The sequence below is a fragment of the Dasypus novemcinctus genome, chromosome 12 (genome assembly GCF_030445035.2).
Source record: "Dasypus novemcinctus isolate mDasNov1 chromosome 12, mDasNov1.1.hap2, whole genome shotgun sequence".
NCBI lineage: Eukaryota > Metazoa > Chordata > Mammalia > Cingulata > Dasypodidae > Dasypus > Dasypus novemcinctus.
Window position 1 is genome coordinate 21664929 of NC_080684.1, and position 27779 is coordinate 21692707.

At 38.0% G+C, this 27779-nt stretch overlaps 1 protein-coding gene and 1 pseudogene across 2 annotated transcripts; both read left to right on the forward strand.

Moving 5' to 3' along the window:
* The first annotated feature begins 6307 nt into the window (after positions 1–6307).
* PTGES3 (prostaglandin E synthase 3) lies at positions 6308–26351 on the forward strand. 2 transcript variants are annotated; one of them, XM_004466147.5, is made up of 8 exons: positions 6308–6649; positions 19497–19610; positions 19816–19885; positions 20398–20496; positions 21648–21737; positions 24071–24133; positions 24882–24906; positions 25185–26351. In XM_004466147.5, coding segments are annotated over exons 1-8 (483 nt in total). In that variant the 5' UTR covers positions 6308–6647; the 3' UTR covers positions 25205–26351. The 2 variants fall into 2 exon arrangements, with proteins under 2 accessions (XP_004466204.1, XP_058163927.1); XM_058307944.2 differs by lacking the exon at positions 6308–6649 and adding an exon at positions 19321–19397.
* LOC111765991 (U4 spliceosomal RNA) lies at positions 13317–13449 on the forward strand (annotated as a pseudogene).
* Positions 26352–27779: the final 1428 nt, after the last annotated feature.

Genomic DNA, 27779 nt, shown 5'->3' on the forward strand with positions numbered 1-27779 from the left:
TAAAAAAAATCAGAAACAAACACCTGCTTAACTTTGAAACTAGTTCTATTTCTCCATTATCCCATCATCCCATCACATCCTCAGTTATCCTGCAAGATATTGAACAAAATGGTATTGTTAACATTCTTTTAAAATCTAAAGTCTAAATGTATATGTAACCTTCTCCTGGCTACTTCCTACCTTACTCTATTGAAATTGCACAATTAAGTATTTACTTATCCATGCAGAGTTACCCAAGAACTGCAATACATTTCACAGAGACCATAAAAGTAAAAGAAAACTTCTCTATTACCTGATTTCTTCTGATGCCAGAGATTCTTGCTAATTTACACTGATATATCACTTTTTATATTGTCTTATTTTCTATGATATAAACTACATGTATATATACTAAAAAGTGATGTTTGGGACAGACCATTTTTAGTTTTCAATTTATTTCATTGTTAAATGTACACTAGCTTTTCAAAACCTCTTCCTTCCCCTAGAGCTGCCCAAGCTGATGCCAGCCCACACAGACAGCCTCATAGCACCAAATCAAAACTCAGGATATGAAAAAGCTTAACACAAGACACAGTGGTTTTTAACCCTTTCCATTAATGCCAAACCAGACCAATAGGGTATGCTTCTAAATTGTGGGCAGATAATGGCATCAGAGAATATAAAGTAATTTAAGTGGCTATCTGTGATGTTTTTATTTAGCCAGGTCATGATGTCTACTTTAAGCTTCATGGCCAATTTCTTAATTTCTATATCTAGAAGAGATTCTTACCACATTGCTCCCTTCCACTTTACATGATATAGTCAAAAACATCCAAGGTCTTATATTTCATTAGAAACTCCCTTCATAAAACTGGACTGTTAGCACCATCTGACATAATTTTTTAAATGTTTAAACGGGAAGTGGACTTGGCCCAGTGGTTAGGGCGTCCGTCTACCACATGGGAGGTCTGCGGTTCAAACCCTGGGCCTCCTTGACCCGTGTGGAGAGCTGGCCCATGTGCAGTGCTGATGCGCGCAAGGAGTGCCCTGCCATGCAAGGAGTGCCCTGCCACGCAGCGGTGTTCCCCGCATAGGGGAGCCCCGCGTGCAAGGAGTGCGCCTCCATAAGGAGAGCCACCCAGCGCGAAAGAAAGTGCAGCCTGCCCAGGAATGGCGCCGCACACACGGAGAGCTGACACAACAAGATGTTGCAACAAAAGAAACACATTCCTGTGCCGCTGACAACAACAGAAGGGGACAAAGACAACACAGCAAATAGACACAGAGAACTGACAACTGGGGAGGGGGAGAGGGGAGAGAAATAATCTTTAAAAAAAAATAAATGTTTAATTGCTCATGTCAATCTACAAAATTCTCTTTTGGGGGCAGATGTGGCTTAAGTGGTTGAGTGCCTGCTTCCCACATATGAGGTCCCAGGTTGAATCCCTGACCTCAGTACCTGGAAAAAAAAATTCTCTTTTGCTACTAGTAACTCTGGGCACATTTTTTTAAACATATTTTTTAAAAAAGATTCTTAGATTACATAAATATTACATAAAAAACAGAGTATTCTCATATGACCCACTCCTGACCCCTCCCACATTTTCCCACATTAACATCCTTCATTAGTGTGGTACATTTGTTACAATTGATGAACACATTTTGGAGCATTGCTACTAAGCATGGATCATAGTTTACATTATAGTTTATACTCTTACCCGCAAAATTTTGTAAGTTATAATATAATATATAATGTATATAATGGCACACATCTGCCATTGCAATGTCATTCAGGACAATTCCCAAATTCCAAAAATACCCCCATAGTACACCTGTTTTTCCCTCTCCCTCCCCTCAGAACCTCTAGTGGCCACTGCCTCAAAACCATGATAAAAGTTCTTCCATTGCTAGAATCACAGTAAGTCTATAGTAGAATACCAGTGGGTCTACTTTAGTCCATAGTTCATTCCCAATCCTAAGGATTCTGGGATGGTGATGCCTTCTCCACCTCAAATTTAGAGGGCGCTTAGATCCCATGGAGCAGATGGATGGGACTATCTTGCTTGCAGTTGCAGACTTTCTCTGTTCCTTGGGATAGTCGTTGTCCATTATCATCTCCTTATTTGTTGTCTTGGGTGAGTCCAATGAACTGGAGAGTAGGTGTTGCACTCTGTTGAGATTCAGGGCCCAGCTGACACATGGGACAGCCCAAATATTTAAGTCTCTTGGATGCACACCTATCAATTCTAGTACTAACTATAGCTTCAAATAGAAGGGAGAGAAGAGCCATGTGTAGGGAAACCACAACTGAGTACAACTCTGTCACAGTGGGGAGCATAAACTCCCAAGGAGGGCCCACTGGCAGGAGTTTGGTCCACAAACCCTGAGTTGTCTGCTCTACCTAATAGTGTCTGGATGCCTCCAGAACCCTCAGGAGCCCTGCTATTTGAGGCAATATTTACTTTCGCAGTCAATGAGATCCTGCTGAGATGTGCCTAAGCATAACCTCTTGAATGAACTCCTGACTCACTTTGAAGTCCCTAGCCATATAAACTCATTTGTCTTTACTCTTTTCCCCTTTTGGTCAAGGTCTTTTTCCAGATGCACTGCTGGTTGGTGCTTGGTAGTAATCCCTCAGTGCCAGGGAGGCTTATCCCCAGGAGTTATGTCCCACACTGGGGGAAAGGTAATGCATACACATGCTGAGTTTGGCTTAGAGAGAGGCCACATTTGAGCAACAAGGAGGCTCTCAGGAGGTATCTCTTAGGCACCCTATAATACTAGACTAAATTTCAGTTTCAAAAGTAAAGGTTCATAAGTACAGTCATCAATATCAATATCCATCCTCCTTCACTAGTCACTGCCCCTGTCCTCTGGTGAATCTTGCCATCCCATTAGAGAATGTAGCAGAACTTCCCAGGATGGGAATTTGATATTCAGGTATCGTGTGAATCTTCACCCACCATGGGCCCATGTTTAAATTCATCCCTCAGAAAAATATCAGGGAGAACTTGAATACTGTGGTTTTTTTTTTTTTTTTTTTTTTTTAGGAGGTACTGGGGATTGAACCCAGGACTTCATACATGGGAAGCAGGTACTCAACCACTGAACTACATCTGCTCTCCACAGACTGTGATAATCGACAAAATGTTTCTGCAATCCTTTTAAAAATTTAATTGACCTGATAATTTCTTTTCTTAGGAAACTGGATTAAATCTGTGAAACAGTATCTACTACTCATCAAGTATTTTCTAGCTTCTACTAATCCAGGTTGCAGACTTCTCTACCAAACACCCTGACATTATACATGTTTGAACCTAGATTTTGCCCCCTACTAGAAACAGAACTGCTAGTGAATTTGAAAAAGAAACCCGGGACAACTTGGGTTCCCACCAACTAACAGTTAAGACAACATCTAAAGGCATGGATAAGCCTGATTACAAAGTATATATGAAATTTCTGGGAGAAAACTCATTTCCAGAGCTACACTAAAATGAAAACATGAAATCATCAAGGATGGATAAGCGGGGGTAGTAAATAAACCATGAATTAGGATGCAATTGGTATTTTTAAAATTTTTCTTGTAGTTTTTCCAATAGCACTTCTTTTGATAAGGGAAATTGTCAGCAGTTTGGGGTTGATGTCTTCTATCTTCAATTCAGTTCCTTCATTTTCAGTTCATCTTATAGTTACCAAATTGACCTTTCTAAATCTTTCTAGGACACAAGAATGTTGTTCTCCTATTAAAACTTCAATAGCTTCCCATTGTCAGAGAGGTAAGTTGAAAACAATTAGCCTGGTATTCAGGGCCACTACTATTTGGTAGTGACTAACCTTCTTAATGTTATCTGGAACTGTTCTCCTACACTCTACCCAGGCCAGGGATTGGCAAACTACAGCCTGTAAACTACATCTAACATACCAACAGATTTTGTATGGCCTGTAAGAATAGCTTTTACATTTTTAATTGGTTAAAATTCTAAGAAGTTGAAATTTCAGTGTCCTTTAATAGTTTTACTGGAACACAGCTGCCCTCATTTGATTGCATATTGTCTATGGTTGCTTTCATGCTTTGATAGCAGGTACAACAGAGACAGCAGGTAGGATTTTATCTGGCCATTTACAGAAAAAGTTTGCCAACCACTAACATGGACAAGCTTTTATTTCTATCTCTTTACTTACCAAGATTTCTGCCTGGAATGAACTAAACCCATTTATTCCTGCTGTCACCTTCATGAGGCTGCTCAAGGCAGAATTTTCAAAATATTAAAAAACACAATTCTCTCACAAACATAAAATAAACATAAGCGAAACATTTAATTCATGGATAGAACAAGTAAAATGTTAAAGCTGGTTCAGGAGCATTCGGGTATTTACAGGCATAAAAATAATTAGAATACGATTGCTGGGTCAAACAAACCTGGTTAGTGCCCTTCAGAGCAATAAAATCATAATTTCAGAGTTAGCTTTTCTGTAAAAAATCTACAATTTAACAAGTAGCTTCACAATGTCTGAGCTTTAGTCCTAAAATAAACAGCAAGGACAAAAACAGGTGTGTTCTAGAGAATCAAATCACTCTTGGGCAGATAAGTTAAATAACGTCTCAGTGTTAACTGAAAGGCTAGTCCTCTGCCCATTGCCTTATTTCCAAGCTCTGGATAATTTTTCTGAACAAGGCCTGTGCTACTCCTTCCAACCCAAATCGACCTCTCTTCCTTTTAGGCTCCCATAAGTTTCATATTTCCATTATAGCACTCAAGAATCTTGATGAGTTTACTTTCTTGAACAAGCAATAGGCATCTTAGAATCAAAGAAAGGGATAAGTTAACCATCCTTTTTAACGGCTTTTTTTTTAAACTATTCTTTTTTTTTTTTTAGATTGATTTATTTATTCCCCCCCCCCCAGTTGTCTGTTCTCTGTGCCTATTCGCTGCGTGTTCTTCTTTGTCCGCTTTTGTTGTTGTCAGCGGCATGGGAATCTGTGTTTCTTTTTATTGTGTCATCCTATTGTGTCAGCTCTCCGTGTGGGCGGCACCATTCCTGGGCAGGCTGCACTTTCTTTCACGCTGGCCAGCTCTCTTTACGGGGTGCTCTCCTTGCGCGTGGGGCTCCCCTACTCGGGGGACACCCCTGCGCAGCAGGGCACTCCTTGCGCGCATCAGTACTGCGCGTGGGCCAGCTCCACACGGGCCAGGGAGGCCTGGGGTTTGAACCGCGGACCTCCCACGTGGTAGACGGATGCCCTAACCACTGGGCAAGTCCACTTCCCTTTAACGGGCTTTGATAGGGATCAGTGTCCATAGTTTATACCTACCTTGAACAATAGACATTAAATACCTTATGATGACTATGAAGTCCCCAAACACTCTTTCTGGACATCTCACAGCACTTTTCTGAAAACTCCTTTATGTTCTATGTAGGGGTACATTGCCTTTTTTTTTTTTTTTTTTTTAAGGAGGTATAGGGGTTTGAACACAGGATCTTGTACATGGGAAGCAGGCACTCAACCAGTGAGCTGCACCTGTTCCCTAAGTATATTGCTTTTATTTCTCCCTCACTCCACAATGTTAGTGGCCTTGCAGTAGCCAGGGACCATTCTGTTTCTCTTGGTTGGTATCACCCATTAGCGTCTAACCCAGGGCCTGGCATAAAGCAGAAGCTCAAGAAGAGTTTCAAACAGAGGGAACCCCTCTCATCCCCAGATATGGATGGAGTCACCGACTGTCCTAGCGTCTCCATTCCCAGACACCTAGACTCTCCCCTCAAATATCCATCCTTTCTCACCTACAGCACTAGTGTCTCACAGAAGGCTCAAATCTTCGCTCCAAATGGCAAATGCTCCTCCTCCCCCAAAGGCTTCGAATTTCCGCTACCCTTGCCCCCCTTCATATAAATGGCGTGGTGGACCCAAGCCCTTGATTCTCAAGTTGGTCATTTTCCACCAAGGCATCACCAGCGCCACCAGCACAGACTTTCCCATCTCTCTTTTAGTGATAGAATGTTCCCTCAGTGGTTTGGTCATTCCCCCAAGAGTAACCAATCGGCCATTTCACTTCACAAGCCTCCATAATCTTTGTGTCCCTCCACCTCAGCCTTCTTTCCACAACCAACGCAGCCCGTTCCTCAGGGAAAGGTGCCCAAGGCGCATGGCCGGGCAGTTGGACGGCCAACGGTTTTCCACCGCGAGGCGCGCAGCGCAGAAGGAGAGGCGGGAGCAAGTCGGCGTGCGTCGGAAGGACGGAGGGCGGGGCCAACCTCGGGAAGGATCGCGAAGGAGCTGAGAGGCTCCGCCCTTTCCGTAGATAGCTCTAGAAAGCCGCGCGGGAGCCCGAAAACAAAGACTGCGCACGCGCAGCGGCAGGGCCCGGGCATTTTGCTGCGTCACCAGCCGCCGCCCGGCCTCACCACCCCTCGCTCGCACGCACGCACGCACGTTCATTCTCCGTCCTCGCGCCCCTTTTCCTACGCTTTCCTCTTCTCCCCGACCGGAGGAGCTGCTCTCTCCGCGCGGTGCATTCTGGGGACCCAGGCCGAGCCCGCCACCGTCGCTTGAGGAAAGCGTGAAGAGGCCACAACCGGGGAGAAAACACCGGAGAGGAGTCGACTCCCCAGCAGCTGCAGCCAGAGAGGCCCGCCCACCCGCTCGCCCGCCCCTTGCCCCGTTCACAATGTGAGTGTGACAGCCCACCGAGGGGCCGTCGGCCCGGAGGGAGGCCGAGGCCGCGCTGGGGCTCCCGGAAAGCCACCCCCTCCCCATCCGTTCCCCTGCCTTCGGCCCTCTCCGCTCAGTGGTGGCGGTGGTTATTGCCTGGGGGTGGGAGGTCCAGTGTCCTTGTTCCGGTTACAGTTGGCGGGTGGAGGACATTTTTCCTCCAGATGCCCGCTTCCCCCACCTCAAAACCGTCCCGCAGTTTCCCGGTACTGGAAATCCCACTTTACCCCCTTGGGCGGTCTGGGCTGCGAATCGCTCTCCGTAACTTAGCCTTAGGCCTTAATCTCCTTTGAGCCTTTTGCCATGCGGGTGCCCTGGAGGCGTTGGAACCTCGTGGATTGCCGCTTCGCTTCTTGGGCAGTCTGGTTCTGCCGCTCTGTGATGTTGGGACCAGGCCATGGGCCAAACGCACCTGTGTGGGTGCCACCAGAAGACCGATGGTGCTCGATCGTAGATCGCTGCGCGGCCCAGGGCCGCGAGCGACAGGTACCTGCTAGGCAACTGGAGGGAGGCCACGCCGTCACCACAACTTATTTTGTCACCTCTCAAGTGCTCTGATTTCTTCAATATCGGTCCTTTCAGGCCTCCTCCTAACTCATGTTTCTTGAAGGGAATGAAAGTTGCTAAAACTCGGTCGTGCCCCTGGGAGCGAAGAGTTAACCGTTGAGCAGGTAGTTTTGCACGTGTCGAATTGAAAGATACTTGTGGACGTTTTTTGTGTTTCACATTAAACTTCAGTTGGGATATCAATCGCCCGTTTTAATTTAGGATGAAATAGGTATGTAATTGTCTTCTAGCGTTCAATTTTTTTTTTTTTTTTTTTTTTTTTTGTAGAGGGAACTACAGATTCTATTACTATTTTAGTTTTCTTTTATTAGTAAATTAAAACCTTGGTGATTTTAACTGAAAAAAGAATTTTGGCGCTGCCATTTTAAATCTACATAAAATAGCTTTTGCTTATCCTTTTGAAACTGTGTTCTAAATAGTCAGTATGGAGTTAGTAGAGTAGGATTAATGCTAAATGTAATGTGGATGTTTCTCCCCCAAATTGGATTCAGAGGAGTATGCCCAAAATGTTATTCATAATTGACAACTATAGGTTTTATATTCTTGTTCAAATCTTACTATTACTCCCCTTAAGTTTCCCATTCAATAGTTGTTAGATAAAGAGATTTTTGCCTATTATATTTTGAAAGTCTGTACTCTTGAGAGTAAAGAAAAAATGAATTGTTAGATAAAGCAGTACCAACTTTTAATCTAGTGTATGCGAGTAACGTAGAGTATTGATAACATAGAAGAAATACCATGTTTGATATGGTTTGAAATATAAACACTTTACTTTAGAGTTCGCATAAAATAAAAAACATTAAGCTGTGTAAGGAGAGAAAAATGGCATGAAAAGTGTAGTAGCAGTCAGTATTCCAAAAAGATACCTGACTATATTTAAATGAATGCTGCCTCAGTATGAGTTTTTTTGGAGAAAAACAAAACAAAGAAAAATCTCATCTTCTTTAAAACATTCAACACGTGCCATCTTGAAATTCTTGAGGGGATCTTAATAACTAATGACACCAGAATTTATAAAACAAACATTGTGAATCAGTTATTTGAGTTGGAAGAGACCTTTAAGGGTTTATCTTGGTGATGTCTGTTGTAAACATTTTTTTAGTGCATTTTTTTTATGCTGGATGTCTTAAGGGTTTGGGGTTGTGTTTTTTAAAGTTTGGAAGCTCTTTATTAGTGGTTTACTGGTTAAATTTCTTTTAAATTATAAATAAAAGTTTTGTCTGGTAGCCTACAAAGAAGTTCTCCATCTCTCACCTACCTTGAAGAAGGCTGGGATCTTAGGATCTCCCTCCCACATGTAAGACCTGCCCATACCTTAACTTGGACTGCCTGGTACTTTGCATTCTCTTCTAAATTAGCTATTATAGTTGGTTCTAATTTTACACTGGACCCTAGCAAGGGAAAAAGTAAAATGTTTTATTTTTTAGTTGAGATATTTGAAGGGTCCTTCTTTCAGTGCTTTATGTCTTCTCTTCTAATAAATTGCCCAGAAGCATATGACTGTTTTGAACATTGGTTAAAATCTTATTTTGCTGTATCTTAGCTTTGTAGGATTGAGCCCCTAAAATAACTATTTCTATTTAAAGTAAGTAATTGATAAGTTAGGGGAGAGTAACTGATGATGGCCTTTGTTCAGTGTTGATTTTCTAACCGCTGTAACCAGGCAACTTAATTTTTTTTTCTATGCTTAGAGTTTAACAAGAAGGCATTAGAAACTGGAAGTAACAAATCACTTCAGTGCAAGGCCAGTGTTATGTTCTAAATTTAGATTCTCCTGTTAAAATTGTATTTTCTCAGTTGAAAAATTCTTAAGATGCTGTTTCATTTTGGGGTCTTACGAGGTTAGAGATTGTTCCCTTTCGGGGGCAGGGGGAACACTTCTGTAATACTGTTTATAAGAGCTCAGCTTTTAAAAACTTCAGATCATATTTTATCTGAGTTCTTAAATTGAGAATTGTTCCATCTAGTGGATTTTGCTATTGAAATACAAAGTGTGTTGTACAAAACCTTTGTTACTGTGTGGATTGACAACGATTTTAATTTGAGACTGATTTCCCTGCTTCCCCACAACACCCTTGAATTTTTGGTTTTCCAGGAATATGCCAATTTTTATTTATTTTTCCAGAAAAGGATATATTTTTAAATTCAAGGAACTTCAGATAGGAAACCAGGAAGGCCCCAGGCTAGGACAAATAATGCCTTCCCCTCCCCTGACAGAACAGGGGTAAAGGTGGCCCTACACCCACGATCACCGTGGGCCTCCTCTCCTCACTGTGCTGCAGCATCCTCAGGGCAGGTCCCCATTTGCGCTGAGGCAGGGGTAGTCAGTAACGCAACCTGTAGTATCCCAGCCCCTCTTCCCCATGAAGTATCCGGGGGTAGCGGCATCTGGGCAGAATAGGGGTAAGGCAATGAGGGTGAATATTTGTATGCCAATTCTTTTTAACCTAACCTCATATATACTCTCCCCCCAGTCATATTTTCTAAAACCAAATAAAGTGTACTATTGTAGATTTTTTTGTACCACAGTTTCTCTCACACGTTAGGCATATCTTATTAATAAAGAGTGTGTTTTTGTGGGGACGTTTTTCCAGCTCAGCGTGTTTAATTTTCTTTGTGTATGGAAATGCTCTAAACTTGATTTCTTGTGGGGTTTTTTGTTGTTGTTTTTAAAATTTTTAATATTAGATTCTGTATCTGGTTCTTAAAATATCAATTCATGCAGGGCTAATTATTAGTATCATAAGGGACTTGCTCAGATAAGATTGGAATCCAGGATTCTGAGAGAAGGCTTTTTTTTTTTTTCTTAACAGAAAAGATTTTCTTCTGGGGTGTTGAAAGGAAGAATGTGGGAAGGTCATAGAGTTGCTTGGAAAAAAGCACTTGGTTTTGGGGGGAGTATCACCTTAGAGAACATCTATTACTTTTACATCTTAGAGTGCAAATTGCCAAATAAAGGAACTAGCACAGAGGTTTCACAAAATTCTTGGTTCATGGTCTTTTGGTGTCAGTAATTTTTTCATGGTGCTGCTAGGCCACAGAAAATAGCCTAGCAGTTCTGTTTATTAGGTAGCATGTTCCAAAAAATCTGATAAGTATTTCATCCTTACAACCTAGTAGCTACTTGAAAAACTAATGCATGTAAATTAAAAGAAATAAAAAGCTCACGTAACTACAGTTACTTACTAATTGGATGTGTAAACCTTTTGGGAACTGAATAACTTCTCGAACCTTGAAATCCCGTTGGATATCTCCATCTCACATCCTGTTCCTTTCTGTATGTTCTGTTGTTTTTTTAAGTCACAGCAATCACCAAAAATCCAGCTTTGACATAGATGAGACTTAATGGAGAGTGATGTAATGCAATCTAACACTGAAACTATGAACTACCTGTTACTAGGAATTTGCTTAGTGTCTTGACAAATCTTGGGTATGGCTCAATTCCCCTCGTTTAAAATATTCCACGGAATGGTGCCCTGATGCACCTTGTCTCATGATTTGGGAACCACAGGACTGGTGTGCTTATTTGGAGCACCTTTCCAAATTGTCTGCAGTAGTACAGTTGATATACAGCAGAACTGAAAATAAAAGACATTTTAGAGTTTCTCTGAGCAAACAATATTATGAGAGAGAGAGAGCGTTTGTTTTCAGACATTTATAGGCAGAGCTTTTTGATAACTACTTAAAAGGAAAAACTGCTCAGTCTATGTCCTGAGACTCTTTTCCTTTCTATAGCAACATTTTCATGTCTCCACATCATTCCTCACTTATTACAAACTGAAATAGATTTACCAGTTTCTTCATTTCCTTTTTCAAATGATAAACTAGTTGACAAACTTTCGGTTTTTAAAAATTAGTAATTCTCAACTTTTTAACGTCCTTTTTTGTTGTACTTTTTTTCTTTGTTTTAACAAGTTTTATTCTGTAATCTTTTATACTGGAATATGTAAAAGATTGGCTAGTTAAGAGTGTGATCAGTACTTGAGAATAATGTGTGAGGCTATGTACTGTTAGAATGTATTATGGTTTCCAGAATCTTACATGTTTAAATGTCTTGATTAACAAGTTACCTTTCAAAGTACAAATAACCAAGGAAGATTATCATTCCATGTACTGCCTATATATGCTTCAAGAAATTTCAAGCAAAACTAGTAATGGATTTGGTTTCTCCCCTGTATTTCTCAGGAGAAAGTTTTTGACTAAATTTCTTCTAACTTGAATGTAAGCTTCTTATGGGCAGGGAATTTTGTTTTGTTGACTGCTGTTCACCAGAACTTTAGAACAATTCCTGGCACAATGTCCAATAAATAAATATATTTTTAAAATAATGTTCAGACTCTTCATGTATGATCTGAGCTCAAAAATACATTTAACTATGTGGCTTGGCTACATGGAATACTTGCCAGTGAGGGTTCAGCCTAACTGGGGTCTCATCCTTTTGGTCCTGTATTCTGCTGCATCACATCTTCAGTCAAATTCAACTGTCTCGGCCCAGTGGTTGGGGCGTCTCCCTACCACATGGGAGGTCTGCGGTTCAAACCCTGGGCCTCCTTGACCCATGTGGAGCTGGCCCATGCGCAGTGCTGATGCGTGCAAGGAGTGCCGTGCCACATAGGGGAGCCCCATGTGCAAGGAGTGCACCCCATAAGGAGAGCCACCCAGCGCAAAAGAAAGCTCAGTCTGCCCAGGAATGGCACAGCACACACGGAGAGCTGACACAACAAGATAACACAGCAAGAAGAAATACAGATTCCCCTACCGCTGACAACAACAGTAGTGGACAAAGAAAAACATGCAGCAAATAGACACAGAGAACAGACAACTGGGGTGGGGGAAGTAAATAAATAAAATTTTTTTTTTTTAATTCAACTGTCTCATATTTTATAAGTTGGAAAGTATGTAGGTGATCAATAGTTTAAAGATAAAGAGAAGTTAAGAGAACCATCTATAAATTGGATCTCTGAGTTTATATTCTGTTGAGTCTTTGCTTTAATTGGAATAGTTGGAAAAGGAAGCACCAGGAAGTAAGTTAGTACTTTAAAGTACATTTGGTTTGTTGGTAAACCGTTTTTTGTTTTTTTGTTTTTTTTTTTTTAATTTATTTTATTTATTTTCTGCCGGTTGTTTATACTCGCTGTTTGCTCTCCATGTCTGCTTATCTTCTCTATAGGAGGCACCAGAAACCAAACCTGGGACCTCCCATGTGGAAGAGGGGTGCTCAATCCTTTGAGCCACCTTATCTCCCTTATGTGTTGTGTGTCTCATTGTCTCTCCTCTTTGTGTCTCTCTTTCTGCATCATTTTGTTGGGTCAGCTCTCCACACCTACCCTACCTGTCGCACCAGCTTGTGTTGTCCAGGAAGCACCAGGACTGAGCCTGGTGATAGACAGGAGCCCCGTTGCTTGGGCCACATCTGCTCCCGCTCTTCACTTTTATTGCTCTAAAGAAGTTAGCTTTTCAGACAAAAGGAATTCATTTAAGTTTTCATCTTTTTCTGTGTTTCTGATCAGTTTCTGTATGGACTCATTAATTAAAGATAGAAACCTAATAGATTCTAAAATATTTTCCCATTTGATTATAAAGATTGTTAATCATCATATATTTGTACCACATTTTGCAGTCCCTTAAATACTTAGAAAAGTAGAATATTTTAATTAAATGGTCACTGTTGCTAATTTCTCCAGTACATTTTTCTGTATGTTAAGATTCTAATACTTTGTGAACAGATTATAATATCTAATTTTTCCCAATGATTTAGAATAGAATTCAAATATCAGCTATTAACAATTATTTGTTACATTTTTATATGGTATAGAAACTTTGGTTTATAAAGAAACCTATCTAATTGGACTGTTATGAGACAAAAGTATTAAAGATTTCTGAGGTAGATGAAACCCAACTGGTGGAACTCTTATGTAATATATGGGAAATTAAGTGCTTGTGTTTTTCCAAATGAGGTTAATCTAATATAGCTTCATTCAGGGAGCCAGATTTAAATTATGATATTAACTAAGATTTGTAGGTCTATAATTTGCTTTCTAAAAAATTTGGTTTTTTTAGCTTTGCGTGGTGGCAGTATTGTAGCCAGGGAAGTTTATCTGAAGTACAATTATTGCTAATTGAAACTTCCCAGTACCCTATTGTGATGACTTGAAATACAGTCAGCATTGGCAATTAAGTCTCAGTGGAGACTGAAAAAAAATAATGATAAAATAATTTTTTCTAAATTCTGGTGTACAGATTTCAAGATTTTTCAGGCTTGCTGTGTGGTGGTCTGGAATATCTGCTTATAAAAACTTGTGGGCATTGGAAGTTCTAAGAAAAAGGAAATAAAGATATTGGAGCTTGCTTTCACTATAGTGAACGTATTACCATTATCTCCAGGGACACCTATGATCCTATGCTGATTTGGCTTTTCAATCTTAAGCTCCATGAGTATCCTCCAAATTATGTATAATATGTCTGTCCTACCAGTTCATAAAAGACTTGAGGTGTTTTAACTACCTTTATAATTCAATATGCCGTGTGCATAGTAATCTATCAAAAGAATTGCAAGAACTGGGAAATTGTCCTCACTAACTTTTTTCCATCTAGTCTTGCTCTAGTACATTTCTCTTTTAATGTGAGGGATGAGGTGTGGTACTTGTAATTTTCCATGAATTAGAATGAAAACCCACCAGATTATATAGATTATTAAAATTTGTGACATTTTAGAACAAATATAATTGGCACTCTGAACTTTTGAGACAACCTTAAGAGTAATTCAGTCAGAACTACAGAGGAGAATTTTAGGTTATACAAAATTTAACGGCTTGAATTGGCATGGAGCCTCATTGTTGAGTTTGAAGTGCTTATCTTAGGGGACGGTATGTTCCACCGTGGGTTTGTTATTTTTTTTAAGTCATGGATTATTTGTATAGTGAATGCAGAAGTGAAAAAAGTTTCATAAGATTCATATCTATAGGTATGTTACTATTGAAATTAATTATCTATATTCAAATGGACCAGTGGGGGTGGGGGATCAATTGTTAAAATTGTACAGTGTTTATGAATTTTGCCAATGTTAGTATAAAAGCTAGAGATAAATTTAAATATAATTAGTATAGGGGCTAAAGTTAAACCTAAATCACCATCTATCTGAATTAATAGAAAAAGAAGGAGATTTCATAAATATTTGGTTACCCTTTCAAATGAATGAATGTATGTTTGTTAATAGTTTAGGGATTAATAGGTTAGTTAACAGAAAAGTCATTAACTTTTTTCTGTTAATGATAAACTAGTAAATATTAGGCTTTGTAGTCCACAAATGTCTCTGTCCCATATTTTCTTTACAACCCTTAGAAATGTAAAAATTCTTGGTGCTGGGCTCAATTCGTTAGGATAATTTAAATTTATTTTATCTGGAAAATTATATAAATAGATTATCTAATGTGAATTTGAAGAAAGGAACAATTCTTCCCTGGTTCCAGTATCTTTAATATGAACAGAAACTGAAGAGCTGATGTTCTGTACTTGGTTTGTGACACAGTTCTTTTAATAACCAGGTAACCATTAGTTGTGTTCATCCTCTATGCAAAATACAGTATTGGTTTAACTGAAATCACAAATTAGGAAGTCTACAGAAAACTGTTACTGGATATGCTCTTAATACCCAATTTGAGATAGAATGTAAACTATAATCCATGCTTAGTGGCCATGCTCCAAATGTGTTCATAAATTGCAATGAATGTACTACACTAATGAAAGTTGTTAGTGTGGGGAGTGAGGTATATGGGAATCCCTTATTTTTTGTGTGTAACATTTTGTGTAAACTAAGTATCTTTTAAAAAAATAAAAAATATATTTTTAAAAACAAACTGAGGCTCATTCAAGGAAAAACAGTTGGACTTTTGCGAGGTAAATCAATAGTACTAAGTATCTTCAGATTATGTTGTGAAGTATGACTACAAAAATGCTTTATTTCCAGTTTATTGAAATACAGCTAATGTGGAGGAAGAGGCTTCTCATTAACCAGATTAATTAGTTTTAACCTTATTGTGTCATTTTTTCAAATAAAAAAAGGTAGAATACTGCAATGAATCCTCAGGTACCTGTTAGTGGTTATTTTAAATAAATCCCAGCCCTAACTTTTAAAAACTAAGGAACACCTAGAATCCGGATTCCTGTAACAAATATGGTGCTGTTAAGCAAAGCAAGAATTTCTGAAAATTAGAATAATTATAGTCATATATTGTGAGCTGTAGTTAACTGCAGTCTTCATTTTCTTCTCTTAACTGAGTGGGGAAAAAAATTTTAATTTAAATAATGAAATTTCTTAATTAGACTGGGTTGCTCAAAAGGAGAAAAAGTATTCCACTCCAAAATAATTGGGTACAGCGGGCGGTTGTAGCTGAAGTGGTTGAGTGCCTGCTTCCTGTATATGAGATCCCGGGTTGGATCCCTGGTACCTCCTTTGGGGAAAAAAAAGACACCTTTATTATGAATATTTTCATCATCCGGATTTGAGGTTTTGCATGCTCTTTGCCATATTGCTTCATCTATCCCTTTTTTCCTTTTAAAACAAACCCCATATACTTCAGATTTCCTCTCAGTGAACATTTTTTCCCGTAAAAACAGCCTTTCACACCTAACAATTCCTTTGTCACTTAATACCCATCCATAACCAGGTGGTTCCATTTGTTTCAGTAATCTCATGTTTAGTTTGTTTGAATCAAGATGAAGACCGGGTTCATAAATTGCACTTCTTTGATAAATCTTTGAGGTCTCTTAATCTAAAGCAGATTTTTTTCTCTTTCTCTTTATGCCATTCATTCATTAAACTGTGTTTTGGACTTTGTCGTTTACTTCCCTATAGTATCATTTAACATACTCTTTTTTCCTCACATTTCCTGTATCCTGGAAGTAAGCTGTTTGATTAATTGAGGTTAAACTTCTTTTTTAAAAAAAAACAAACAATTATATATAGTTTATACCGTGGAATACTTTATCTCACATCAAATCATGAGGTAATCTTTCTGGTTGTTCCACTTTTAATGATGCTGACATTGATCCTAGGTTCCTCATCAACTGTTCAACTCATCCGTGTTAATTTCATTTACTGGTGATCACTGCCATATCAAAGAACTAGTTTAGTTAAGAATTGCAAAATGGTGATTTTTCTAGTTTTCTTCTACATTGGTTAGCTGGAATTCTTCTGTAAAGAAGTTCCCCTCATGAACTGGTACTGTTTGGTATCATGAACAAAGGAAAATCGCTCATTTCTTTTTAATTGCCAATTTATAAAGAATTGTGTATTCTGGTGACCAAGAATTGAGGGTGATTGATACAAACTCAGGGTTTTTATATTTAGTGTGTTTGAACCAATGTGAAGTCATTCTTATAGATGTTAAATTGTTTTGTTTGGGGCCAAAGGGAGACCCTTATTATTGCCCCTAGTTTTGACTGATCTCATTGTCTTTATAGCATCATTTGTACAGAATGTCCCAGACTCATCTGAATTTCCCACTAGTCATGGGGTGGCCCATTACTCCAAAAGAAACATGATTCCTTTAAGTTGGTAATAGTACTATGGCACTGGGGTGCTTATTACTTCTAGATTGTTATTATTAGCACTATTTTAAAAAGAAGACTGTCTTAACAAATGTCTCAACAATGCAGGGTACTGGTGATGGGGTGATGTATGGGACCCCTGTATGATGTTATGCATGTTTTGTAAGTTCACAACTTTTACTATACACTTACTGTTTATGTATGTTCATATATAAGCGATATAAAAAATAATAGGGTGAGTTGGGGGGGAAATAACCAAATGTAAGATACGTAGTAATATTTTGAGAATGTTCTTTAATCATTGGTTAAAAATGTTTTACAACAGTGCCTGGTATCAGTGGAAGGGTGAGGTATGAGAGCCCTGTATGATGTTATATATATTTGTTTTGTAAGTACACAACTATTAAAATATACTCCTATACACTTACTGTTTATGTGTGCTTATGTATGAGTGATGTACTTTAATAAATTTTTTAAAAAACTTCAGTTTGAAAAATCTATGGACCCCAGTCATTTAAAGTTTTAATTATCTGTTCAGTTAGCAAATGCTTTCAGTTAAAGACAGAACATGTTATGTATTGAGAACACTTGTGGCAAGAAAATGAGCTAAAAATTTGTGACTTGTGACCTTGTGTTTATTGGATATAATAATGTACTAACTTGAGAAGTTGAGATTGCTCGGTCCACAGAAAATTGTTGACTTCTTTTTTTTCAGATTTTTTTTATCCCCCCCCCCCCCCCGCCCAGTGTCCATCCATTCGCTGTGTGTTCTTCTGTGACCTCTTCTGTGACCACTTCTATCCTTATCAGCGGCACCGGGAATCTGTGTCTCTTTTTGTTGCATCATCTTGTTGTGTCAGCTCTCCGCGTGGGCCGCGCCATTCTTGGGCAGACTGCACTTTCTTTCGCCCTGGGCTGCTCTCCTTATCGGGCGCACTCCTTGTGCATGGGGCTGCCCTGGGCGGGGGACACCCCTGCGTGGCAGGGCACTCCCTGAGCGCATCAGCATTGCGCATGGGCCAGCTCCACACGGGTCAAGGAGGCCCTGGGTTTGAACCGCGGACCTCCCATGTGGTAGGCAGACACCCTCTCCATTGGGCCAAGCCTGCTCCCCCCCCAATCCATTTTGCCAAGTCCACTCCCCCCTCACTTTTAATCCAACCAATAGTTGTCTAAAGAAATCGTTTTCCTCTTGGTGATTTGTTGGTTGGTATTTAGACACTGAGATCTGTCATCTCTAATTTTTTAACCTCCAGATCAGATGTGATAGGAGTGTTCCCAAGTGGAATATAAAATTATAAAACCTTGTGTTACTAGTTGTGTAAAAATGATGATGAGCATTTTTCAGAGCTGGAAATTTCAGAGATTTCAGAGCTGGAAAACAAGACATTCCCTTTCAGTTGCATTGATTTATGAATGGTTGAATATATAGTAACCAAGTTTTTTTTAACTTTATTTTGAAATAATTTGGTACTTACAGAAAAACCACAAAAAGTACAATTCCTGTATGCTCGGTAACTAATTTTTTTAATTATGAAAGTAACACGTGCTTATTTGAAACAGTTGACAATGATTTAGAGTGGTGTGGTTTTACCTTTATCTGTCTGGCTTATTCTTTAGAGGCAAATATCGTTAATTTTGTGTGTGTGATACTTCTAGAAATTTTAGAAGTTTTTATTTTGACATATATAAAACACAAATTTTCCCATTTTAACCATTTGCATATGTACAATTCAGTGATTAATTACATTCAAATACTGTGTTACCATCACCACCATCCGTTTCCAAAATTTTTTTCATCACTGAAAATAGATTGGGTATGCATTAAGCATTAACTCTCATTCCCTCCTGCCCCCTGGTCATCTGTGTCAGTTTCTGGCTCTATGAAATAGCTGGTTGTATTATTTTGTATCAGTGAGTTCATGCTATATTTGTCCATTTGTGTCTGGTTTATTTCATTCAATATTATCTCTTCAAGGTTCATTGTAGGAGACTAGGGCAGGTGGGTCAGGGCAGTGGCCTTGGGAAGAAGGGGCTGCTCCTGTCCACTTCAGGAGAGAGAGATGGGTATCCCTGGTCACTGGCTCCTGCTGTGTAATGGGGATCCCCTCTCACCTTGGCTTTTTGTGTCTGCTGTGCTGTTTTTATTTTATTCTCCCCACACCCCACTTCACAGAGAAAGGTCTAAGGGGAAAAAAAATCAGAATATTCTTTTTTATGGCTCAGTGATATTACTTTGTTATAGGTTTATCGCATTTTATTTTATTTATCTGTTGATGGAAACTTGGATTGTTTCCTAGCATTGTAAGTACAGGTATTGAATAATATATTATTATTAGTTCTCAGGTTTGTTAATTTTGTAAGTTTGAATTTTAGGAGTAGGGCTCTAAAGGAGTAGCACATGAGTTTTGACTTTGCTAAATGTTTTAACTATTGCATGTTTTTGTTCTTTTAATCCCTTTTATGAAATGGCTATCATTCTAGAACTACACTGAGCTCTGTTCTAATTTGGAATGTAGCTGTTAGTGGAAGACCATGATTTCTTTTGGGAATGGTAATAAACCATCAAAATAATCCATGGTGTAATGAAGTAAGGAGATATACTACTATTAACTTGGTAACTTTGGAGGTTATATCAATGTTCAATTAATTTCAGAAGCTTAATTTTGTAATTTTTTTCTCTTTATAGGCAGCCTGCTTCTGCAAAGTGGTACGATCGAAGGGACTATGTCTTTATTGAATTTTGTGTTGAAGACAGTAAAGATGTTAACGTAAATTTTGAAAAATCCAAACTTACATTCAGGTAAGTTGGTATTTTCCATCACTGGGTAAAAAGCTTTTTAAAAGACCAGATGATTTCGGCTTAAACTTGTTTTGTTACTAATCTTCACCTATTTGAAAAAGCTTATTCCTTTTATACTATACACTTACAGTTTGTGGATGTTCATATATGAATGATAAACTTCAGTAAAAAAAAATTTCTAAAAATACTTTTTTTTTTTTTACAGTTGTCTTGGAGGCAGTGATAATTTTAAGCATTTAAATGAAATTGATCTTTTTCATTGTATTGATCCAAATGTAAGTAGTCTTGATGCTTAATCCCCATTTAAATCATGAGGAAATAGACATACTTCAAGTACTCTGCTTAGCAGTACATAGTAATTCTCTTTTTCTTAACAATTCATAGGCTAAGGGTATATTTATACTTTGTAGTATTTTTTCTCTTCAAACTTCTGCGTATTCTTTCTTGTCACTCTGGACTTTAAGCAGTGCTTTTGAGATTTGTCTTACCTAAGAATACAATCTTTATAAATCAATATTTAGTTGATACTGGCTATGCTCTTTGGTTAATTTCTTTTAGGTTTTATTCTGTTCACCTTGTGCAGAGAAGAAGAAAATACCAGGTTAAAATGGGGATTTTTTGGCCTTGTTTTGCAGTTGGATAGTTTGTGAAACTTACTGGTCTTTCAGACAGAGAAAATGCAGGGAAATAACTTTAAAAAGGAGAGATGGAAATGACAAGCTACTTTCTCCTCTTTACTGATACTGGAGAGAGAAATGGTGTGGTCGTGCTTTTGTTTGTTTTTTAGGATTCCAAGCATAAAAGAACGGACAGATCAATCCTATGTTGTTTACGAAAAGGAGAATCTGGCCAATCATGGCCAAGGTTAACAAAAGAAAGGGCAAAGGTAAGTTTCTTATTTTATTTTTTAGTGTAATATTTTTATTTTAAGTAATGAAAGGTACATTTGTTTGATATAAGGAACATAATATTTTCATGTGAAAACTAAGCCTCCAGTTCTATATAGTTTTCTCTGCTTTGAGATTTATTCGTTTTAACTTTTTTTCTCTCTCCCCTTCCCCCCTCCCCCAATGTCTGCTCTCTGTGAATCTGTGTTTCTTTTTGTTGCGTTATCTTGTGTCAGCTCTTGGTGTGTGCAATGCCATTCTTGGGCAGGCTGCACTTTCGCGCTGGGCGGCTCTCCTTACGGGGGGGCACTTTTTGCGCGTGGGGCTCCCCTATGTGGGGGATACTCCTGCGTGGCAGGGCACTCCTTGTGTGCATTAGCACTGCGCATGGGCCAGCTCCACACAAATCAAGGAGGCCCCGGGGGTTGAACCGCAGACCTCCTATGTGGTAGACAGACGCCCTATCCATTGGGCCAAGTCTGCTTCCCTATTAGTTTTAATTTTAATACCAAATGTGGTCAGAATAAGATCAGAATTACAATAAGGGCAGTTGCTCATTCATGTAGAAACTGTTGCATTCAGGAGGCAGACTTTGCTTAGAAGCCTTTATAGATTATATTCAGATATTACATGAAAGCAAATCTTGGTGCCACTGAAAAAGATAAATTATGGCATAAACCTCCTTTCCTCTGTTTTCTTCATATGTTTGAAAACTAGATCCTACCAGTGATTTTTAAAATTTGTTTAAAAAGGCAGGTTTCTTTGTGAAGGTTCATCAAAACTGTCTTTTATTGGGGAGTGGATGTGGCTCGAGTGGTTGAGCACCTGCTTCCCATGTTTGAGATTGTGGGTTCAATCCCTGGTACCTCCTGAAAAGTCTTTTTATTAAGGAACTGCATAAATAATGCTTCCCAATTCTTATGATGTAAATATTTGTACTTCCTAAGCATGCCTGTCAAACTCTGTCAATAACCCATGATAAGAAATAACTATATGGTAATCCAGTATACACAAATACAAAAAAATGGTAGAAGTTTTCTCATGAAACTAATACTACTGCATTTGAGTTGGCTCTGAAAGTAGTCTTAAGATGGATGTCATTGAGTGCAAATTAGCCTAATCATAAAGTGATGTTTGTATTGGTCTATAGCTGAATTGGCTTAGTGTGGACTTTAATAATTGGAAAGACTGGGAAGATGATTCAGATGAAGACATGTCTAATTTTGACCGTTTCTCTGAGGTAAGCTCTTATAAATGCATTCCTAGCCTTTCCTCTCCCTCCCTCTCCCCAGTACTTTTATATATATATTAGTCAATTTTATTTGGTTTTAATCATCTACTGGTATTTTTTAAATGTATTTTATTTTCAAGGCTATTATGTAGTAACACCAAATAAGACTCTTAATGGTCATTTCATCTTGAAGTTTACCATTCTTTCATGATTGAACAAGAAAATTAGAATTGGGTTCTAAAGTTTGATTTGTAAAGGCAAAAAATAGACAGTATGGTCAGTCAGTCTAACACAGTTGGTTTTGTTCAGGCATTGAAACAGATTTTGCCTTTTTGGAACACAGTTGCAGTAATTGGCTTTTATTTTGGGGATCATGGAATAAGACTATAAACCTTAAAACCCCCAACCAGAATCACAGTATTATGTGCAGCCATATTTTTAGTTGTTAAAACAGTTGGGGCAAGGCTATTTTCTAGAATGTAACCCCAATATATATTGTCATGGCTGAAGAAAAAAGTATGGATCTTCCTTTAGGAGAATAGACCTTATCATATGTACTAGAGTAAAGCTGATTAGAAAACCGTAGTTTTAAGTTGAAAATATATCCATGAAAGCCATTTCTAATTGCAGTTTGAAATTTCCAGTTAACTGTACTTCAGAAGAGTTAAAGAGCTCTGTGAATGCAACTGCTTATTTAACATCTTCCCTCACATGGCTCAGGCACCTTACAGGAGTAGGAGAAGATGCTGTATTCATGTGATTCTCTTCTAATGCTATTCCTTACCTTTAGTGATTGGTGCCACCATTTACACAACTACGAAAGTAAAAATTTAGTACTAGTCCTCTTCACTGTCTCCTAATTCAATATGACATGCTCTTTTTTTTTTTAACAAGTCAATGCATGATCCACCCAAAGTATACACATCAATTTTATTGATACATAATCCTCCTAAAGTGTTGTCAGTGGTATTCAGTGTAATCACATTTATGCATTCATCATTCATTTTTAGAGCACACTTAAAACGTTATTATAGTAATAAAAAACGAGCAAAATTCTCACTCAGTCTCACTGTGCTTCCCCTGCTGTACATAGCTGCTGTTTGCTCTTTCTCTAGTTCATTTGTATTTATATTTTGTAAAAACAGTCTTATATTTGCAATATCACCCATATCCATGTTTTACATGAGGTTTTATTATCTTATACAGTCCTATGTTAGACAGTTTTTAGCTTTCCTTCTAGTAATATACATGACCTTAGACTTTCTCTTTCAACCACTGTCATCCCCATATAATAGCTGTGCTAGTTAACAATGCTTTCACCATTTCTATTCATTCTCAAAGATGTACAAACAGCCTTTTTACTAATTCTGCGCAAATTAACCCTCAGCTTTCCATTCTTTACTCTCCTAGTTTCTGGTGACCTATAGTCAATTATTAACTCCATGAGTTTATGCAATATATTTAATTTATAATAGCGCAGTCATATGGTATTCTTTTGTGTCTGGCTTGTTTCAACATAATGTCCTCCAGGTTCATCCATGATGTCATATGTTTCACAACTTCATTTTTTCTTACTGCTGGACATACTATATTTATTGTTGTGCTTTGTGTTTTTTTGTTTTGTTTTTAGGAGGTACCAGGAATTGTACCTGCAACCTCTTACATGCGAAGCAAGCACTCACCTCCTGAGCTACACTAGCTCCCCTGTGTTTTGTTTTTATCTCCTAAATAGCTTTTAAATATGTTTGATTCTCTCTTTTGCTTCTGTCATTGTATCTTTGGTATGTAGCACATATTTCATGCTCTGAAAAAACCAGAGATGTTCAATAGTGTATTCTGAGGTAGGGGAGCTTTTTACCAGTTAACTCACATTACAATTAGATTGCCCACATTTTTATTCTGAGACATTTAACTTCAGTATCTTTTTTTTTTTTCCCTCACCTTTTTTTCTTCGTTAGAGAAGTTGTGAGTTTACATATGCCTAAAATAATCAATATCCTTTTTAAGGTCCCTTCTGCTTCTGAAATCTGAGTAAACATATGTTTTTGAAATCTTACCATCCTTAAGGTCTTCATTTTAAATCATGCATAGATGTTGGGTGAATTTTAATAACTTCCCTTTTCTTCGGTGACAACTTAGTCTTCATTTTAACTTTTCAGGATTATTATATTATTATTATAATTACCTATCTACTTTTTCCAGAAAGGAAGGTACTTAAGTTTACTGTGCATTTTTCATAGTGTGGAAATTCTATGATAGTCTTAAGGTTCATTTTGGGATGTGCAACCTAATGATTAGGGTTTAATTTAACATTTTTAAACTAATTTTTATACTTCAAATAGATGATGAACAACATGGGTGGTGATGAGGATGTAGATTTACCAGAAGTAGATGGAGCAGATGATGTAAGTATTTGTACAAAATTATTTTCTGTTTACTTTAATAGTAAGAAACTATTTACAGTTTTTTGTATATAGGTTCGATTGTTTTTGTTTTTCTTAAAAAGTTTAATAAGGAAAAGCAGTGTTTGAAATATGCCCATGGGCCATTCCTAAAGGGACCAGATTTCAGAAGAATCATTGCATAGAAACATCACATACCCTATTGATTAACAGTTTAGGAGTTATTTTGACTTTCTCATTTAGACAAAGAATGAAAGTTAAGGCTAGTCAGAGATGAAAATAAACAGGAACATTGTGAATCTATAAGAAGAGGATAGACTAGACCATTTTTCTCAGCATTTGGAAAATACTTGGACTAACCCAACATCTAGGGAATTGGAGTTCAGTGTCTTCTCTTGGTCTAGTGTTCTTCATATTGGGCCATTTTCTTCTTCCATTGAATTCCAAGAGAGAAGAAATGGTACCGTTTTATACTAGACTTCAATATGATTGATAAGGAAGGATTCCTCAAAAGAGTGGGCTGAATTCTTATCAAAAGGCACACCTGGTTTTTACAGAATGATAAGTCCTCAGCTGTGTATCTGTTTGCCTTAAGTAAACTTTACTCTCAAGACCAATAATTATATTTTTAGGCTACCACATGTTTTTGCTACTTTAGTCAAAAGTATAGTGTTTTGACTTTACAGGGTAGATTGTTCACTTAGCAGAGGAATGCTTCAACTTGGTAACTTTTTTTTTCCTCCTTCTGTAGGATTCACAAGACAGCGATGATGAAAGTAAGTGCCTTTATAAAAGTATGTTTCCATAGCACTATTTCACATGAAATATCAAATTCTCAGAATAGAGAAAACAACTTTTTAATTCTTGGAGGGGAAAATGATTATTTCTTCATGACCTCTGAATAGCCAAAATTTAAATGATTGGAGATAGTAAGACAACCAGTTAAATGTGCTAGAAAACTATTTAACTTTAATTTGGGCTGCTTTTCTTAATTTTTAGAAAGTTGATAGATCGTTCTGTTGTACTTTGTACTAATTTTTAAAAATTCTTTCAGAAATGCCAGATCTGGAGTAAGGAATATTGTCATCATTGGGATTTTGAGAAAGAAAAATAACTTCTCTGCAAGATTTCATGATTGAGAAAATTCCTGAGTTGATAGCTCTAAAGGCAAATGCTGTATTTGCCTCCTTTAACCCATTTTTTCAAGCTGTTTGTTTTTTAAAAGGCTTCACTAAGGGTTGATATGTACCATTGTATGGGGCAATTTTAAGTCAGCTAAGGCAATAACCTTATGCATGAACATTTCCCAGACTTCCATGAAGCTGTTGAGATCCTAGGCAATTGATACAGCAGTTGTAATAAATAAAAACATTTCACCTAAGTCTCCTTTATTCATAACATAGATAACTGACATGATAGGAAGCTCTCAGCTTAGAGAAAGGTAACTAAATTTTAGATTTTAGAACATGGACAAAGTGGCTGAAATAAATTGGCTGATACCGTAAACTGTTAACCTGCTATTCCTCTGGTGTATCCTTCAGGGTTGTTCCATTAAAATTTTATTTTTCAAAAAATTTACTTCACATTATTGTATGTAAGTGATCACTTGTCAATGTTCCAGATGTATCTTAGCTAAAACTAGTGAATGCCCTAACCTAGATGGTTTTTGAAGCCTGTACATTTGGTATTGTTTAACCCTTAGGCTTTTACATCTCTTAGTGTGGAGGACGAAAAAAGGCTGTACATGTTGCTTGAGAGTCTGTACATTAGACCAAATTTGTATTTGCACTGGCAGTATGGCAAATGAGTGAAAAAAATGTTAAATACACTATTGGATTTTTTATTTCTTTTTTTTTTTTTTTTTTTTTTGATTCAGCTTATTCCAGGGCTGAGAAACCTCAATTTGTGTTCTTGACAGTGGGATTTTTTTTAATGTCTACATTCTTTCTAATAAACTGTTGGAAGACTTCTTGGCTATCCTTTTAAGTGTCTGGTTTACTGTAATTTCATGTATTATCGCCATTTACTGGAATGGAGGTTTTATTTTTACTTGAGGAAGAATTTGGGGATATTCTGTTTGAAAAGAGGCTTACTGTAATGTTCACAGGAAACCTTTTTAAAGTGGATCTGTAATAGAAAATTGTAGATGCACTTTGCAGCAGTTGGAAAAGAAAGTGTTGTGATTTAATTGAAATAAAAGTAAATGTGTTGTCCTCCTAAATCTTTGAGCTTCTACATTTTGACAGTTTTTAATTCCCTCCAGCTTCTGTATTTGTCATAGCATAGAAATGCCTCCTATTTCAACACTGAATTGCAGATATTTAAGGACCTATATTCCAGACAGTGTTAAATGCTGGGGATACTAAGATTAGTCCTTAAGATGATTGCTGTTGCTCAGAGAACTCATAGGCTAGGGTGGGGCTGGGGGTGGTAAACACATTTAAAAACTAAAAACTTTATATGTGAAGCTCAATAATAAATGTGCATAAACTTTCCTAGTCAGAGACCCTGGACAAATAAAAATCTTCTGTTTTAAATTTTTGAGGTACCAGGCCAGGCATTGCATCTGGAACTTCGTATGTGGGAAGCTGGTGCTCAACCACTAAGCCCCATCAACTCCCTTGAGATGTATTTTTGTTTGTTTCTTTTGGCTTTTTTTTTTGTTTGTTTTGGGGCCTCCCATGTGGGAAGCAGACACTCAACTGTTTGAACCACATCCGCTTCCCAAAATCCGATTATTTTTTTTTAAACTTATTTTTCATCCATCCCCTTGTTTGCATTTGCTCTGTCTGCTTATTGTGTGCTCATCTTTTCAGGGGTCACCAAGAATCTCCAGTGTGGGAGGAAGGTACCAAATCACCTGAGCCACCTCTGCTCCCTTCTAGAATGTTTTTTGTTTTTTTAAGATTTCTTTATCTCTCCCCACCACCTTGTTGTTTGCACTTGCTGGGTCTGGTCTGTTCGTCATCCTTGGTTTAGGAGGCACCAGGAACCAAACCTGGGGCCTCTGATGTAGGAGGGAGTTGCTTAATGATTTAAGCCAACTCCATTCCCTGCTTTGTTGTGTGTCTCCTTATATTTTTTCTCTTGTGTCTCGTTACATCGTTGTGTCAGCTTGGCATGCCTGCTAGTCATGCCAGCTCACCGTCCTGCTTGTCCTCATTAGGAGACACCAGGAACCTCTGGTCCCTGCTTTGTGTGTCTTAAGTATGTTTTTCTTCTTGTGTCTCTTGTGTCATCTTGTCATGTCAGCTTGCTACTCCTGCCGGTTGCACCAGCTTACTGTCTTCTTAGGAGGCACTAGGAACTGAACTGCAAACCTCCCATGTGGTAGGTGGGAGTCCAACTGCTTGAGCCATATCCACTTCCCCTTCTATAATGTTTTAAACCTCAGGCTGCTTTGGAACATGACTGATGTGTAGCATTACCTTCAGGGGAAAAAATGTTGCAAAACCCTTGTTTCATTCTCTTTGGAAAAAGAGTTCTGGAAGGCAAGAGATTGGTTGTGAACTCATGGGCTTACCATAAACCAGTCATTGAGCTTATAGCCTTAAGAAAGTGTAGCTTGGGAGATTACTGATTTGATACTAAGATTCTTGAAAGATACTAAAATATTTGTGTTCAAACGTTTAAGTGGGGTTTATTTCAT